The 16,947-nt window shown below is 37.4% G+C and overlaps 1 protein-coding gene across 5 annotated transcripts in view; it reads left to right on the plus strand.

Moving 5' to 3' along the window:
• TRIP12 (thyroid hormone receptor interactor 12) overlaps window positions 1-9,637 on the plus strand; it is a 107,972-nt gene extending 98,335 nt beyond the window's left edge. For all 5 annotated transcript variants that reach the window (XM_063306662.1, XM_063306663.1, XM_063306665.1 and 2 more), the window contains 9 exons: window positions 275-373; window positions 1,171-1,285; window positions 2,301-2,455; window positions 3,092-3,256; window positions 4,630-4,794; window positions 5,517-5,630; window positions 6,176-6,270; window positions 6,413-6,516; window positions 7,540-9,637. In XM_063306662.1, the coding sequence (XP_063162732.1) occupies window positions 275-373; window positions 1,171-1,285; window positions 2,301-2,455; window positions 3,092-3,256; window positions 4,630-4,794; window positions 5,517-5,630; window positions 6,176-6,270; window positions 6,413-6,516; window positions 7,540-7,736 (1,209 nt within the window). In that variant the 3' untranslated portion in view covers window positions 7,737-9,637. The remainder of the gene's footprint in view (window positions 1-274; window positions 374-1,170; window positions 1,286-2,300; window positions 2,456-3,091; window positions 3,257-4,629; window positions 4,795-5,516; window positions 5,631-6,175; window positions 6,271-6,412; window positions 6,517-7,539) is intronic.
• Window positions 9,638-16,947: the final 7,310 nt, after the last annotated feature.

Here is a 16,947-nt window from a genome sequence, read left to right on the forward strand (position 1 = left end):
CATACCATATAGGGCTTTAAAGGTGATAACCAACACCTTGAATTGGACCCGGAAGCAAACTGGTACCCAATGCAGCTCGCGCAGCAGCGGTGTTCCATGTGCCCTTCTGGGGGCACCAAAGACAGCTCGCGCGACTGCGTTCTGGACCAGCTGAAGCTTCTGGATATGTATGACTACATCAGTGAACTTGTATTCCCATCTGTGATGATTATGTAGAAATTGTAGCTGGACTGTGAATGCAGGAAAAATAATTTGTCCTTTTCTTTCACACCAGCGCACAGTGAACAGAGAGGAATTGTTAAAACAAGCAGAATCAGTGATGCAAGATCTGGGCAGTTCAAGAGCTATGTTGGAAATCCAATATGAAAATGAAGTAAGCAAAGATTATGGCTGCTTGGTTCTACATATAGTGCTAATATTTATCTTCTACTGTGAGCGAGTGAAAGGATTAAACAAGTTCTGTACTCTGAATATCTGTCTTTCGTTTTTTGTCTACTGTCCTGTAAGCACAGGGATTGGCAACATTGCATCTACAAAATTCCAAAGTTAAATTTAAAAATACTTTGAAATGCAAAATTTTCATGAAATCTCATGTCATTGTTCTTGAATGAAATCTTGTGATATTTCAGTTAAAAAATATCAGAATTTTGCAAATTGATTTTTGAAATAGGTCTCATTTTGGGTCACATCTTCTGAAAAATTCTGAAAAAGAATACATTCCCCAGAATTATTTCTGAAGTAGGATCTCTAACATTATTTGGTCAGAATATCACAAAATGAGTGAAGGAAAAGTACTTGAAGTAAAAGTATTTTGATTGTTTTTCCATCCTGATTGACTTGTAATTAAAAGAAGTCTTCCACTGCAGTGCTTTCAACAGCTTTTTTGTTTATGTTTGTTCCTCCTTTCAAGAACCTCTGTTTGCTATATGGCTTGCTGCTTTTTGTTTTGGTTACAACTGTGAACCTTAGAACAATTTATCTAAGGACTGATAGTTTTAATGTAAAGAAAGGTCATCTGTTACATCTTTATCAGTTAAATAATTGCTTAATGATTATTTCTGGATTTTAACAGCTAGAATTTCCTGTTGCAGGATTGTTGTTGGTTTTTCTCTCCTCCCCCCCCGCCCCCATATCATAAAATGTTAAATTGTGGTTTTTTTTTCTCAAAAGGTTGGCACAGGTTTAGGCCCCACACTGGAGTTTTATGCACTTGTATCTCAGGAACTACAAAGAGCAGACTTGGGCCTATGGAGAGGTGAAGAAGTTACTCTTGCCAATCCTAAAGGTAAATAAGGGTCAAATCAAATTGCATTCCATCATTGATTCAGTGGTATCTGCCAGTGGAACATATTTCTTGTCCACTACAAACATAATTGCCTCTCCAAAGTCTGATCAGGAGAATTAAGTATCTTCTGCTTAATAAGAAGCTTCTCTGTTTAACAAGCAAAGCTTCTCTCACAGTCTTGGACATATCCCTGTGAAAAAGTCTTCATATGAACACAGGGTGGGAATGGCAGATTGTCCATGATTTCCAGGCTTCGCCGGCCTTTTCCTGCTGGGCAAGAGGTGTCCTTTTATTTGAGACTCTAGTATGCAGATATTTTAAAATTTTTAATTCCCCATTTAAACCAATGATGTGGGTAGAGGGGAATAAATTGTGAGAATTAGTGTGCTGAGGGTCATGCTCCTGGTTCTCTTCAGAGTCTAAGGACTTTAGAATCCAGTAGATTTAGGGTCACTTCTGCCATGTCCCTGGCATACTCCACTTCTAAAACTACTACTAGTGGGAATACAACTGGTGGTAGACTTAAGCCTGCCGAATGAGCTACAAGTGCAATTGGAACATTGGACTGACAAACAATCCTCTCCATTCCCACAATAGAGGCAATTCAAGGATTTGCCTACTTATGCCCAACTCTCACTAGTTGGAAGATTTAGGGATCAGGATTGCCCTGCTTGATTCTTTTTTAGAAAGTAGAAATTTGAGATTGATATGAAATTTTGGAGGATTTGATATTGTAAATGAGGCAAAAGCTTTGGAGAAATTCCATAAACTTGGTACAGAACTGTAAATATATGTTAATTATAATTGAGATATATTCCATTTGACTTTTTGCTCAATTTGGAGCAGCAGAACATTATTATATTGCTTGATATTGTTAATTTCTCTTGAAACTGTCCATGTTTTTAAAAACATCCTAGAGTAAGTACTTCTAAACTGGTGTGGTTAGTTTTAAGATGTAATTAGCTTTAATTTTGTAATTTGACTTGTGCATAAGACAACTTTTTGTTTTGAATAGGAAGCCAAGAAGGGACCAAATATATTCATAATCTTCAAGGTCTGTTTGCACTTCCATTTGGCAGAACAGCTAAGCCTGCACATATTGCTAAAGTTAAAATGAAGTTCCGTTTTTTGGGGAAATTGATGGCAAAAGCAATCATGGATTTTAGACTGGTAAGAGCAAAACTGATTTAAGTTTGAAGTAACTTCTATTACATCATATGGTATTTATGTGAAATTGCAAACTAAGGAGTACATATTTTAATTTTGGAAAAAATATTCTATCCAGCATTAGTTGTTTCTAATATAGATACAATTTACCTTTTGGTAGTTCAGCTAATATTGTTGTAAAAAAAATATAGTCTACATTCAACAAAGAGATTGGTCTGTACTATTCTGGTTTCTCTGGTTTGTTCTCTTCTTTGTAAATCAAAGTTATGTATGCTTCTTTCCATGTTTGTGATATTACCTTTGTGTCTTTAATTTCATTCACTGTGTCTGTCAGTGGTTCCAACAATTCCTCCTTAATGATCCTCCACAGTTAGCTATTTGTATGGATAGCTTTCTTACTACAGTAATGTAGCCTGCAGCTTGAGATGAAAATTATTATATTTGTACCTGCATATTGTCAAGTGCTGTATTGTATTAAAATCCTTGAAAAGATATGTACCATATTGTTTAAATGATAATACATAGTAAAATAATTGTAATAGGATAAAATACTGTTTATTTTATTTAGAGGAGACAGTAGTTTATATATATTTTTAAAGGTTTGGTTTAGCTATTGAAATTCTTGCCTTTTGCTTTTAGGTTGACCTTCCACTTGGCCTTCCTTTTTACAAATGGATGCTGAGACAGGAAACATCTCTGACATCTCATGACTTGTTCAATATTGATCCTGTAGTAGCCAGATCAGTATATCATCTTGAAGAAATTGTGAGGCAGAAGAGAAGACTTGAACAAGATAAATCACAGGTATCCATGCTTATTGGATAGGAAAGGCTTTATTTGATTGCCCATGCTGCACTAGCCTGAGCTGGAACTAAGTTATACTTCTACACAAAACACATTTTAATCTTAACTATTACACACCTGAAGGCAATATTTTAAAAAATGGCAACAAATGGCTGTTGGTTTTCTAGTCAATTGCTATCCTCTAAATTGCATGGAATAAACAAATTGTTCCCATGGCAGAAATGTTTCCACCAGGCCTGTGCAAATTCTTTGATGAGGAGCTTTGCCTAGGAATGAAGCACCTCTCAGGATGCACTCTGCAAAGCTGCTGCTCAGAGGCTTACCATGCTGCTGGGTGTCCCTCCTGAAGTCTTCTGGGCAGGCAGATACATGCCCAGTAGACAATTCCACCTGGACAACCAGTTTAGCTGTGGCTGCCTTGCTGCTTTAAGGAGCATATCCAGGGAGATGCTTGGCTTGTTGAATGGTTTGCACAGCTTTATTTTCACATTTGAGACTTTACTGGTGCTGCTTCAACTCGTATAACTTTCTGATAAAATCCAATTGAAATACGACAGGAGAACATGAACTGACAGTAAGCTAGAACAGGTTTTGGTCTTGTGTTTCTTTCTTTTCCTTTTTGGGGTGGCCGTGAGGAGATCAGAAATGTAGGCTATTCAGTAGAGGTGTTCAGAACATTCTGAATTTGAAATGGTCAAGCTCAATGACAGTTCTAAAAGAGTTCAAGCTTGGAATTAAAATATCTGAATTCCAGGTGTTTTGTTTTGCCCTGTTCTTGAAACTTGGCCATTTTTGAGCAGCATTGTTTTGAGTGTTCCTAGGACTATGACTGGGTTGCTTTCTTTCAAACTTTCCAATCTAGCTAATTTAGCAGCAGGGATGGCTTATTTCCCTGCTGCTGTTGACTTAGGCTGGTGGGGAGACAATGGGGGTGGTGTGCTGAGAGGAAGCTGGCAGTTATTTAAACATGTGGCTCAGGATGTGAAAAGTAATTTTGTACTGCCACTGGAGAGAGAGGATCAGAACTGCTATGACTGACCACCTGCAATTATTCAGTTTTAGTTACACTTTTCAAATAATGTTAGCACTGGTATTAGATTAGAGAGAGGAAAGGTTTCATCCTCATTTCCCTCTGCTTTTCAATTAATCCCCATTTAAAGGAGTATTTTGCTTCCTCCCCCATTTAAACAAATTCTTCTGAGAAGGTCTTGTATGTGCACTAGTACTGACTTTGTGTTGAGCTTTTGGATAACCTTATCTTACTTAAGAAAAATTCTTAACACAAAACGTCTCTGGAACCACATACTTAAAATATTGAAAGCTAAAAACAAGATTTTCCAGGTTGTCACTTGTGTTTATGTTTATACTTTTAGACCAAAGAAAGTCTACAATATGCACTGGAGACCCTTACAATGAATGGCTGTTCAGTAGAAGATCTAGGGTTGGATTTCACATTGCCAGGGTTTCCAAATATAGAACTGAAAAAAGGAGGAAAAGACATACCTGTGACTATTCACAATTTAGAAGAATATCTCAGAGTAAGTAACAAAAGATTTTCTGAAGGATTTGTTTAGCAGGAAGGCCTTATTACTAATGCTAATTATGAATGTTTGCAGATCTATATACATGATCCATGATGATGATGATGGAACTTCAACTGTAATTTTTTTCTGCTGATTCTTTCTAACTAATTTGCTAAACATGTTCTGTGTCATTTAGTGACTAACCCTTCCCAGATATGCTTATTTATATATGTGTTTATTACACTGATATTCTGTGCTTCCATTGTCTTTTTAAACTATGTCAGAGAAGGAATACATTTCAATTATTTTTAACTTAAAAATTACACTTAAAAAACAAAAGATTCAGTAGAAATCTTTACATACATCTTTAAAATCACAGACCACTTAAATCTGTGTCAGCACAGGACAACAATACCATTTAGATAGAAATGTGCACTATTGCCAGTTAACTATGCTGCATGAGCAGATATCAAGCCCATACCAAAAACTGAATACAGAGGAAATTCCATAATTGGAGTATTTCTATCAGAATTGTTGCTCAGTTCTCCTGCTTTACTATTTAATAACAAATAACTAAAAGGAAGCTATCAACCTTGGAACTGTTTTATATTCCATAGCTTAGATTTGGGTGGTAGCTGTAATTAGTTTTCTTGAAAACATTATATTACGTATTATTATTAATAATAATTTCTTGTGTAGCATAATAATGTTACTATTTTTTCAATTTTTTTTTATAGCTAGTTATATTCTGGGCACTAAATGAGGGTGTTTCTAGACAATTTGATTCCTTCAGAGATGGATTTGAATCTGTCTTTCCCCTTAGTCATCTTCAGTACTTCTATCCTGAGGAGGTTAGTACTTTTTATGTCTGAGTCTACAGAAATTATTTTGTACTCCTGAATTGCATTTTCTTGGTATAAATCTGTAGATTCGTGAAACTCATTTGGTAAGAGGGTTAATGATCTCTCATGAAAAACATTCAGCTTCATAAAACTACATTATCCTGATTTCTTGGGGTAGTTTTGAAATGGTCGTATACTTCCATTTTTCTAGTGTTTGCAGTTTGTACGTGGTGGGGGCACTGTGTCTCTTGCTCAGTATTGCATAATTCTGTAATTTGTGGCTTGGTTTTTAAGAGCTGATGGTCCAGTTATTTTCAGTCTTCCATGATACTTGGTTTTCTTCTTAAGGAATGAGAGCTCCTAAGTGGAAAAGGAAGCAAAAGGTTATCCAAAAATATGAAGCTTAAGTTCTGCAAGATTTGTTTAAGTGGTGGTGCTTGCACAAGGAATTCTATTAATCATGTAATAGCTCTGCAGTAATAAGCTGACTTGCTTCTGTACTCTTCTCTGTTCACATTTCTCATGTCACGTCCTGGTCTAAAACACTGTTATAGCTGGATCAGTTGCTGTGTGGTAGCAAGACAGATACTTGGGATGCAAAGACGCTAATGGAATGTTGCAGGCCAGATCATGGTTATACACATGACAGGTAACCTGAATTACTTGATAAGTGGCAATAATTCATTTATGAATCACTCAGCTTTTTATATTGTATCTATATAAAGATAATAAAAACGGTGTTCTTTAAGGTTATTAACTGAAGTGTTCCTTTTTTATTATTCTTATTTCAGTCGTGCTGTGAAATTCCTGTTTGAAATTCTCAGTAGTTTTGATAGTGAACAGCAGAGATTATTTCTTCAGTTTGTGACTGGTAGCCCTAGACTGCCAGTAGGAGGTAGGTGTTTTGTTTGGTATCTTAATAAAAGCAAATCATAATGATTTATTTGTGTTGAAAGCCATCTTTGTTCCATTTAATCCTAACACAGCTCAGCTCCAAAGTGGGTATTTATATAACTCTTTATTTTTAATCATCACCGTAGTTCTGTTTTAAAATGAAATCATTTATGGTCTGATCCTGCTTGGATCATACCGGTAAGTAAAGTCTGTCAAGTTTAATAAGCTTTACTCCTAGACAAGTATATATTAACTGCAACATTATTCCAGTACATAAGAAGTTATAATGAAAATAGAGCTGGCCTCTGTTTTGGTTAATAGCATGGATGTTCTCTGTATACCTTTGGGTCAGTCACTGTCTCTCAGCTCAGCTTACTCACTGGCTTGTGGGAAAAGATGCCTCTTGAGTTCCTGAGAAGAAAAACTGGATCTAACCAATAGAAATAATAAAAATTGTATAATTTCATCACAGTCTTACTTTTTACTTGTCTCGAGTAAGGAGTCAATATTTATGAGTAACAGGGTTATCTTGTTCCAGTGGAAAAACTGCGCATAGAAAGCTGTAAACACCTAGGCTTATTGTGGCAGTCACTCATTTAAGACTCCGAGTTCTAGTCTGCTGAGGGAAGAACAGGTGGAAAGAGATTTTTGCAGAAACATTATAGTTTTAAATGCCCCTCCCTTCCTTCCTGTTTAAAAATAATTCCACTATCCAGGGGAAATATAAAAACTTCCACTTTAAATATTAGGATTTCTGGTTAGGAAAAGAGCACACCAACCATACAACTGAAATGACAGCGTTGTGGAAATCTACACACAAATATCTTTTGTAATGCTGAATTCCATAATGGAAGAAGAGAGAAGAGACTTTGCTTTGACAAGTGTGAGCAGAAGGATGGGTTATTTTCGTTTGTTTTTGTATCACTGAAGTGGATCCAATGTAAAGCATGTTGTATTCTAACCTGATAGCTTTATATATTAATTTGTAGTGAAGATTGGTTTTTTTCCCCCCCTTTCTTCTTAGGCTTTCGAAGTTTGAATCCTCCCCTTACAATTGTACGGAAGACATTTGAGTCTACAGAAAATCCAGATGACTTCTTACCCTCAGTAATGACCTGTGTAAACTATCTCAAGTTGCCAGACTATTCAAGTATTGAGATAATGCGTGAAAAACTTTTGATAGCTGCAAAAGAAGGGCAGCAGTCATTCCACCTTTCCTGATCACAATGAATAATGCAATGTCTGCCTGTTACAGCAAAAAGAGAATCATGATTCTTTTCTAAATGTATCATCTGAGTCGAGGAAAACGTTACGCCTTGTTGTAGAAAACGGCTTGCAGATTATAAACAAAGACACTAGGTTGATATTCATTAAAGGCCCCATGGACTTAAAAGTGATCAGGCCCTAAAGTTGTTGTGACAAGGTTTCTTTAGCAAGTTCTTGTTTTAAATTATCATTTATCAATGAGTGAAGTTTAACTTGCTTTGCTGTGTGAAATTTAAAAAGGGATGTTTTTTCAGGCTGGAACAATAAATGTTGCTGTGCAGTTTAATACTGGGCTGTGTGTATCCATCTAGCCAAGTCTGCAGTTCTTTCCTCCCAAAGACAACTTTGTACATAAGTACAGAAATTGAAAGAAGTATTGGACCCTCTAGTTAAGTAGGCTAGTTCTGTATACCATGATTTGCCCCCATTTCCCTCCCTCATGTATTGTCTGATATGCAATCCACATGGCTCTCTTCGTGTGCATCACTCACAATTGTTACATTTTTGGACATGGACATTTACTGTTCCATGTTTTCTCAAATTAAAAAAAAATAATTTAATTTTATTAAATATATTGTCAATAATTCCACCTTTGTAAGTAGGTAGGAACTTTCTTATAGCTTAGTTTTAATGTAGTAGTGTATATTGGCTACTTACCAGAAGAAACTCTAGAACTGTTCACACAGTGATTTAGGCAAACAGACTCTTACCAGGGGCTAGGAGGAGTTGATGCTTTTTGTGTAGTTGAAAAACTCAACAACTGATTGGTCTGGCCAATATTTATGATGTGGCCAGAACATTTTGAATTGATGTAAAGTTTTTTATAAAATCAAATTAATATTTTTCCTTCCCTTTCAGTCCTGTTTCTTTTATTTTAAGTTCATATTGTACTACTTGCCCCAGCTGTCAGCTGGCACCCTCCCCCCCAAATCTGCCCCAATACTGGTGTGGATCAAGACAATTCATCCATTTTTGACACAGATAAAGCACCTGTAAGAATGCTGTCCTATTGTTTTATGTGCTGATTTCTCAAATCTGCAATAATTTACTTCATCAGGTTAATGTTTTTACCTGAATATAAATAAAGTTTGCTTCACCTTTTTGTTCATAGTTCTGTACTGTATGCATAAGTTCAAATGTGTAAATTATTCCAATGCAAGTAAATCATCTTAAATCTCATTGGCTAAGTTGCCATCTTGTCATGGATGATTTACCATTAAAACAAGAGTTTGCAAGATCTGGTTTTCTTTTATTTTCATGAGTTCAAAAATAGAATATTCCAAAACATTCCTGAGATGTACATGCTATGTAGTTCATCTCTTAATGAAAAACTGACATACGACTTTATTCAACTTTGAGAAATCAAAATAAACATTTGAGTGCTGTTAAATTTGGTTGGATGATCAGGGTAGAACATCTATAGAGCATCTATTAAACCTCAGCAAGATTGCTTTTCAGACGAAGAACTTGTAACTACATAATGTACTCAAGTACATGTAACTGATATTCTCTTAAGATAATGGGACTGGCCATATTGTGCACCACTGAACTGTGATGAGAAGCTGAACATGAAAATCATTATGCAAAGACCTTGAGCAGTCTGTCAGATTAGAACTGAATGGAAGTGCTTCACAGTGGATATAACAGACCATGGCTAGTATTTCTTAAAAACCTAAAGGCAGTGTTAAAAGTATGGACTGGTATTTAAAATTGTTCAGATAATGCTATCAAACTTGGCACAAAGACTCGTGTTTATAGTGTATTGATAGCAACTTGTTCTTTTTTAAGGTTCTATATTTTAAAAAGACTTGACTTGTGTAAAAATATTTTGTATTAAAATATCATCTGTATTGATATTTTTTTTACCCATGTTGTCTCCCTACAGAATCTGGGTTTCATTGAATGGCAGTTCTTAAATTTAAATAGTTTATGATAGACCTCTGCTTTCTAAAAGCCCATGTGGCTTTGGGGTGGGGTGGGATGGGGAGAGTGTTGTTTGAGAAAAACCAGTCTATTGCCCCATTGGGTTCATGCTACAGGCAAGCTATATGCCTAAGCTGGAAGTGGGCAGGGTTTAAAAAGATAGTGTTCAAGCAGCAAACACAGGAATCATACAGAATGACATATGAGGAAGCCGCCTGACTATATACCATCGCAAACTTTAGTTTGCCAATGTGAAATGTAGAAAACTGCAGAGTGGTTTCCTGAATAGTATGTCTTTAGCTAATTAAAAAAAAAGACCAGTAAGACCTGTTGCTTTGAACAGATTGATGATACTGACACAGTTTGTCGTGTTGTCAATACTACTAATTCGTGGTACATTTTTGCTGCTGCTGCCAGACACAATGGCATCTAGTTTAACATATGAAGTATAATGCTTTAAGGTAGCTAACAAAGTATAGATCAGTTGTTTGTCTTCAGTAGTTTAGTAGACTGTCAGATGCCTCCAGCTGGGCATTTTGCAAGACTGACTTGAAATTCTGCTCAAGCAAAATGAATTACTGAGCGAATTAAGCAGAGACACATTTTGTTAGTTTTCCTATTTGCTTCATGCATGCAGTTTATATGCATTGCTAAATTTTAAGACTTAGGTTGAATATATAATTGTTATTCTGTTCACAGTAAGAAGTGGCAACGTATGAAACAGCTTCCTGAAGACTTTATAATAATCTTGTTTGTTCTGCTCTTCAAACACGAATAACACTCCTCAAAACAGAACTGGAAACAGTGCTTTAACCAGCATGGTAAAGGATTGTGGGAATTGTAGACCAACAACTTGAGTGTGGGCAAAGCTCCTTTTTTATAAGCTACCCTTTCAGGATTCTGAGCAGTACCCAACACTCTTTTATGCCTGCAGTGCATTATGTTGCACAAAGCTGCCATGGCCCAGCCTATTTTCAAACTGAAAATTTCTAGCTAGTGTGCTGCTGCTGCTGCTGCTGCTGCTATTATTATTAAATACTCATTCCCTGCAAACCTAGCATATCAGCCTTACAGACATACATCCCTATTGGAAACGATGTGTGGCACTATATAGCCCTGGGGTTTTACATTTATGAAGGTGCAACAAATTTTCATTTGTACTTTCCTGTCTTTGGTCTTCTGCTTTCTAATAGTGGGTCCTTAGTTTATCCTAAATACATATTTCTAGACACTAGTTATAGCTCTGTTGTTAATTTTGTAGTACTTCATAAGAGCACTATTCTTTCATTCCCTTTTTCCCCTGCTGATTCATGTCTTTTCAGAATTACTTAAAAGTAAGTAGGCAAAAGTAGAAAGTGGAGCCCAACCATTACTTTCCTACACAGTTGTCACAATAAGCAGCATCTCTTTCTGTGACTCTTCCCAAAGGAACTTAGTTTCCCTAAATGTGTTTGTGTTTAAATGTCTTAAAATTGCTTTTTAAAGTCTCTGAATTTTACTCCTAATATATAGGAACAGTTCTTATCCTAGCTGTGTCATGAGGCACAGTTTTAATTTAGTCTGTATTAAAGCAACTTACGGAAGTACACAGTAAGCTGCTTAATTTTCAGATACCAAAGTGGCATCTATGCCACTTCCTGTAATGTTATTGCCTTTGATTTATGCTATGGAAAAATGTTCTATGTTACAAAAAGAAATGCAATATTTCGTTCTAAAATGATTTGCGGGCAAAGTTATATTGATTAATAGTACCCTTAGGGTAAGTTAGTATCTTGAGCATGGCTTTGCTACTTTAGAATTCTAAAGGTTTATTGGTTAAAGTTGATGAGGTGTTGATGTGAAAGATATAAAAGCCAGTTAAGCTAGGTAAGTGAATTAGTGCCTTGAGTATTTCTTCCTAAATCTAGTTTCTCTATTATGTTAATGGCAGAGCACTTGGAAAATGGCACTGACTGGATACTTACATTGTACTTAGCTTTACTTAACCGTGGTTTATTGAAAAAGGCACTATCAGTGGAGACATACAGCATATTAGGCCTACATTATGGTGTAGTTATTGTGTAAACCCAATCATTTTAAATACTGTTATGAAAGACAGAGTATCACAAGGGGAAAAGTGTGTCCCAACTGGACTTAAAAAAAAACAAAACTAAAATTATCCCTTAAACATAAGGCCAACAAAGGCTGGATCTATAAACACAGAAGTCTAAACTGTAATTGGTTTGTTTGAATTCAGTGTCTTTATGTTAATTTATGATTCAGTGTGAAGCAAACTGGGACAGATGGCTTAAATCAGTAAACCATGGTTGGTCAATCATGGCTATTACATTGTGTAAACACTGAAAGTGTTGCAAGCAATTTTGTTTCCTCTAAAGTGAGCCTTAAATGACTGGGCATTTTATAAATGTCAGAAGAATCATGTTCTGAAGATGAAAATTAGTCCTCATTTCTTGTCATCTGCTTTTTCTAATGCTTTTAAAACCTCACTGATAATTTTTACAAAGTTGACATTTTAAGACAAGAAGAATAAAAACTCCATTTCTTCTACTCTCTGTAGCTACTTTGGAATGGATATAACATATCTATACATACGTTTTATGTATATACAAAAACCACAACTAGTAAACTGCTTTTCTTTGTTCTTAGTGTAATCTGGTTAATTGAAATGTTTTGGGGTAGTATGTCTTAGAATCTAAGAATATTTTTTTAGGGTTGCCTGATCTCTTTTGCCAGTTAAATTTCCTAACTAAAGTTGAGATGGAACTTCACCTATGACAGGCATCTCTAGCACTGCTGTTTCTTTAATAGTATTTGTTTGTTTGTTCATTAAATTTAGATGCCTGTTGACTCCAGAATTACTCTTGGCAGCTTACACTTAACCCCCCCCCCCCAAAAAAAATGTGTCTGGACAAACCACATTTTATATAGTATGAACCGTAACTGATGGGGCTCCACAAATGCCCTATCCCAAGGCCTGGGAGGACAGCCAAGGTTTTAAAGATTTCCCGAACAGGAAATCTTGTATCAGGGTGGAAACAACAAGGATCTTTGGGGGATGTCATTCCAGAGGGTAGATGCTGCAACAGAGAAGGCACACTTTGTGTCCTGATAGATGGCATTGTTTGATCAAGGGGGCCCAAAGCACACCAACCTTGATGGTGCACCAATATTGGGTTAGATAGACAAATAGATTTCATATAAGGCTGCTTCTGCTCTTCAAGGGTGAGCAAAAATGTGGGCTAGTGTGGGCTAGTGTGGGCTAGTCTGAGACCATGCCATGAAAATTCGGTTGTCCTATTTTCTGAATGAAAGTTGTTTTCCCTTCCAAGCTAAAAAGTAGTGTTTAATTACACAATGCAGCTTTTCTCATATTTTCTAATAATTTTAAATGTAAGCGATCTAGAGAACACATTTCTCCATACAGTGTAATACGTCTGCATTTTTATTGCCATAGGTTTTTCAACAGTTGCTATATGCTTCTTCAGTGATCTGTCTGAATATTCATAACTTCCCTGAATCCTATAATATCAGAATGTATTAACCAGTCCTCATTCTTCCTCGAACATGGAACGAATAAATTTTGTCTTACATGTGTGATATATGTATGAATATCATAGAGCCTTTGAATTAATATTTCCTATGATGAAATGATAGAAGAACCTGAAAGGAAAAGCAAACCATTATTTTCCTATTTTCACAGATCACACATTAAGTGTGTCTGCCATCAACATGACACTTCAGATGTTTTGTTTTATTTATTTATTAAAACACACATATATGGCCACCCATCTACCAAAAGGAACTCTGGAAGATGCTGTCCTATACATTCCAGTCTCTAACTATCAACCAAACTCTCTGGTGGTGACAGGAGTAGGAGCAATACACCTGGTGGGGGACAAATCCCCCCCCCCCATATCTTATTAAGAACTGGATACCTGCAGTGAAAGATGAATTCAGAAGTCAATCTGTAAATAGAATTTACCATATAAGTCTACACATACCGGAGAGAACAATCTTATGCCAATTTTCTGGGGAAGTAAATTCCATTTGACCCAAAGTTACTTATTTTTGAGCAAACATGGATCAAATGATTCCGTGTAGATCACAGTAAAAAAATATAGAGAAGCAGAATCTATTGTTTCCTTTACTTGTTCCAGTCATTTGCTCTTGAGTGATCTACCTTTTCCAGACTCCAAACCTTTTTATCTTTCTCCATAGTTCTCAGCTGTACTCTAGTCCCTGTTGCTTATTTTACTTATTTGTAAGATTATCTTACCAAACAAGCAAATGACTATCCCAAGTCCTTATGGCAACCTACACAGCATTCCCTCCTCTGACTTTTTCCCACAACAACTCTGCAAGGCAGAGATGGTTTGAGAGGGAAAGCCTCCATGGTTCCCATCCAACACCTTACAGCTGCTACACCACATACCCTGCATCCAGTCTGTCTGCAGTTCTTCAGCTTGTTCAATCTCCCCAAAAGACCCTCTGTCTTCTTTCTGCTGCTGTCTTGTCTTGTCCTGAACAAATCCTTTTAATGAATGAATTGCTGTTAAGACTGTTGCATGTATAATACAGAAGTTTCTTGCTATCAGTGGATTAGGTACACAGCAACTATTTTGAAAAAAAAAATGAAATGCATAAATGTTGCCACAAGGTCTTGAATTCCAACTGGATGTTGACTGGTACCCCCCATTAGTTATAGTATCACTCAGTATAAACATTATTAGATAAATGTGATACATGCACATTCCTGTTATCAAAGCAACTTTATTTCTTATATTTAAGGCACCATTCTCTTTGTAATGGATGTGTCAATCTAAGTTTTATTGATAATTGGGTTATGAAGTTTGAAATAATTACTGTATTATTGAAATAAAATGAATCATATTCCTGTAAAGTATGAGATTCACTGAACAAAAAAAATACAGGGAATATTTTAATTTCATGCAAATTGTGCATGTGATGCTTCTCCCCCACCCCCACCCAAAAATAGAATTGGAGCAGAACTGCTTATCAAGTTAGGTCTTCCAACCATGTAGGGTTTTTGTTTTTGTTTTCTGTTTTTTATTTAGTTTTGGTTATGATACTGTGGTCAGATATCCTTGGATGTTGGGAGAGTAGCAAAGATTTGGGGTTTGGTCCACCTCATGCTGAGAGTTACTTTGCAGCTTTTGAAATTGGCTTCTGGTGAATGAGAAATAGCCTCCGGGGAGAAGAAGGTATACTGGTTTGTTGGTGCGGGCCGTGTTGAAGATTAGTGTAAGACTGAGTCCTTCCAGTTCTTCAGCCTGTAGCCACTGACTCTCTTGTTATGTTGGACTGGAGGTTTTGATGTTGCAGAATTCCAGTGGCAGTTGAGCTGTGGCAGCTGAACTACTCCACTGCCACTCTGAAAAGTTTGTGGGGGTTAACATGCTGGAGAACTAAATTTAACTGGACTTTAGAGCCTGAGGATAGCATAATCTCATTTTTATTGTGAACCGTTCTTTTGCTTCTGACAGTAACTCAGCAAGACCTCTGTTTGAATCCAGACTGTAAAAACATAAAGAGTGTGGTATCAGTCAACTGTGGGCAGGATTGGGTCAACTACAACAAAGAGGCTGCCAAGTCTGGGACAGCTGACTGGACCATTGCTGCTGGAGGGTGAATCAGGGGGTGAAGACCTCCAGTACCAACCTATCCAGTTGGAAGGTGTAGGTTGGTAGATCCTGAGTATTTGGAGGGAAACAGACCCCTACCATATTAGTTTGGTTTGACTCTCTCCTGTTAATTCTTAGAGACTGCCTCAGGTGTAAAATGTCGCAGGGATTAAAAGGCCTTGCTTGAAGTAAACTGATGGGGGCAAACCCTGTGGGATTTTGGCATTATTGAGAATGTGCTTGGGAAGGACCTGAAGGCTTACCTTGTGATGATTTAAGAGGGTGATTACAATCTACCTCTGTGTGTATGTATGTGTGTAAGAGTAATTGTAAGGAAGCTCAGCTGAGTTGATTAGGTTGAGACCTGTGAATCATCCCCAGCAGGAGTGGGATAAAAGTAATTCTATCCTCATGGCGTTGGACTGTGGGAGATATTGTTGGGGGTGTCAGGTATGCTGTTTTGGGGAAACAAGACCTCCAGTTTAGTGGTGAACTCTATTTCCAATCTGGCTGTCCTTCTGGGCACTGGGTGGCCAGTTTTCTAATGTCCTTGACTTCAAGGTCTGATGGTGAATGCCAAGTCTGCCTACAAGAAGACTACCTTCATCCACAATTTGGTGCTGGATGAGGCAGCAGACTTAGTATACACTACCAAAATCTGGCTGGACAAAGATAACAATATTACCTTGTCATAAAGTTGCCTAGGTGGTTTGGTGACCTTCAGCAACTTCAACACCAAGGTTGGGTAGGCAGGATGCCTTTGATTATAACAGCACCTTACCTATGGTAGGGACTCCGTTCTTGAGACAGTGGGGTATATATACCTGTATGTTCAGTTAGACTGCAGAGAAAAGCTTGGCATCCAGTTAGGGTACCAAATGCCCTGCTGCCCAGCAGGCAGGGCCGCAACTAGGGTCTGTGTCACCCGGGGCAAACATGGATTCCATGCCTATTTTGGCGCCCCCCCCCAGCACTCATTTTGGCGCCCCCCAGCGCTCATTTTGGTGCCCCTCCAGCAAGGCGCTCAGGGTTGCCCCCCCAGTTGCGTCCCTGCCAGCAGGATCCTTTCCTGAGCCCCTGTAGACGGCCTCTAGGCTAATAGTGAAGAACCCTCATCTTTTGATACTGGGAGACTTTAACTTCTCTGGGGGCCAGATTTGGCAAGGCTCAGGAATTCACATCCTCCATGGCAACTATGAACTTACTCAAATAATAACAAACCTAATATATAGGTGATCATATACTGAACCTTGTTTTTGTCTTAGAGTAGCAGTTCGAAAACATGCAAACGTGAGTAGATTAATAGGTACTGCTTCGGTGGGCTGGTAATGGCGTTCCGTTTAGTTATGCTGGCCACATGACCATGGAAGCGTCTACGGACAAATGCCGGCTCTTTGGCTTTGAAATGGAGATGAGCACCGCCCCCTAGAGTCGGACATGACTGGACTTAATGTCAAGGGAAACCTTTACCTTTACCTAGATACCAGGTAGTCCTCGCTTAGTGATTGCCTCATACAGTAACTGTTCACAGTTACAACAGTGATGAAAAAGTAACTTTGCAATCAATCCTCACATTTATGACCTTCGCAGTAAAGCAAAGG

The sequence above is a fragment of the Candoia aspera genome, chromosome 6 (assembly GCF_035149785.1).
Source record: "Candoia aspera isolate rCanAsp1 chromosome 6, rCanAsp1.hap2, whole genome shotgun sequence".
Classification (NCBI taxonomy): domain Eukaryota; kingdom Metazoa; phylum Chordata; class Lepidosauria; order Squamata; family Boidae; genus Candoia; species Candoia aspera.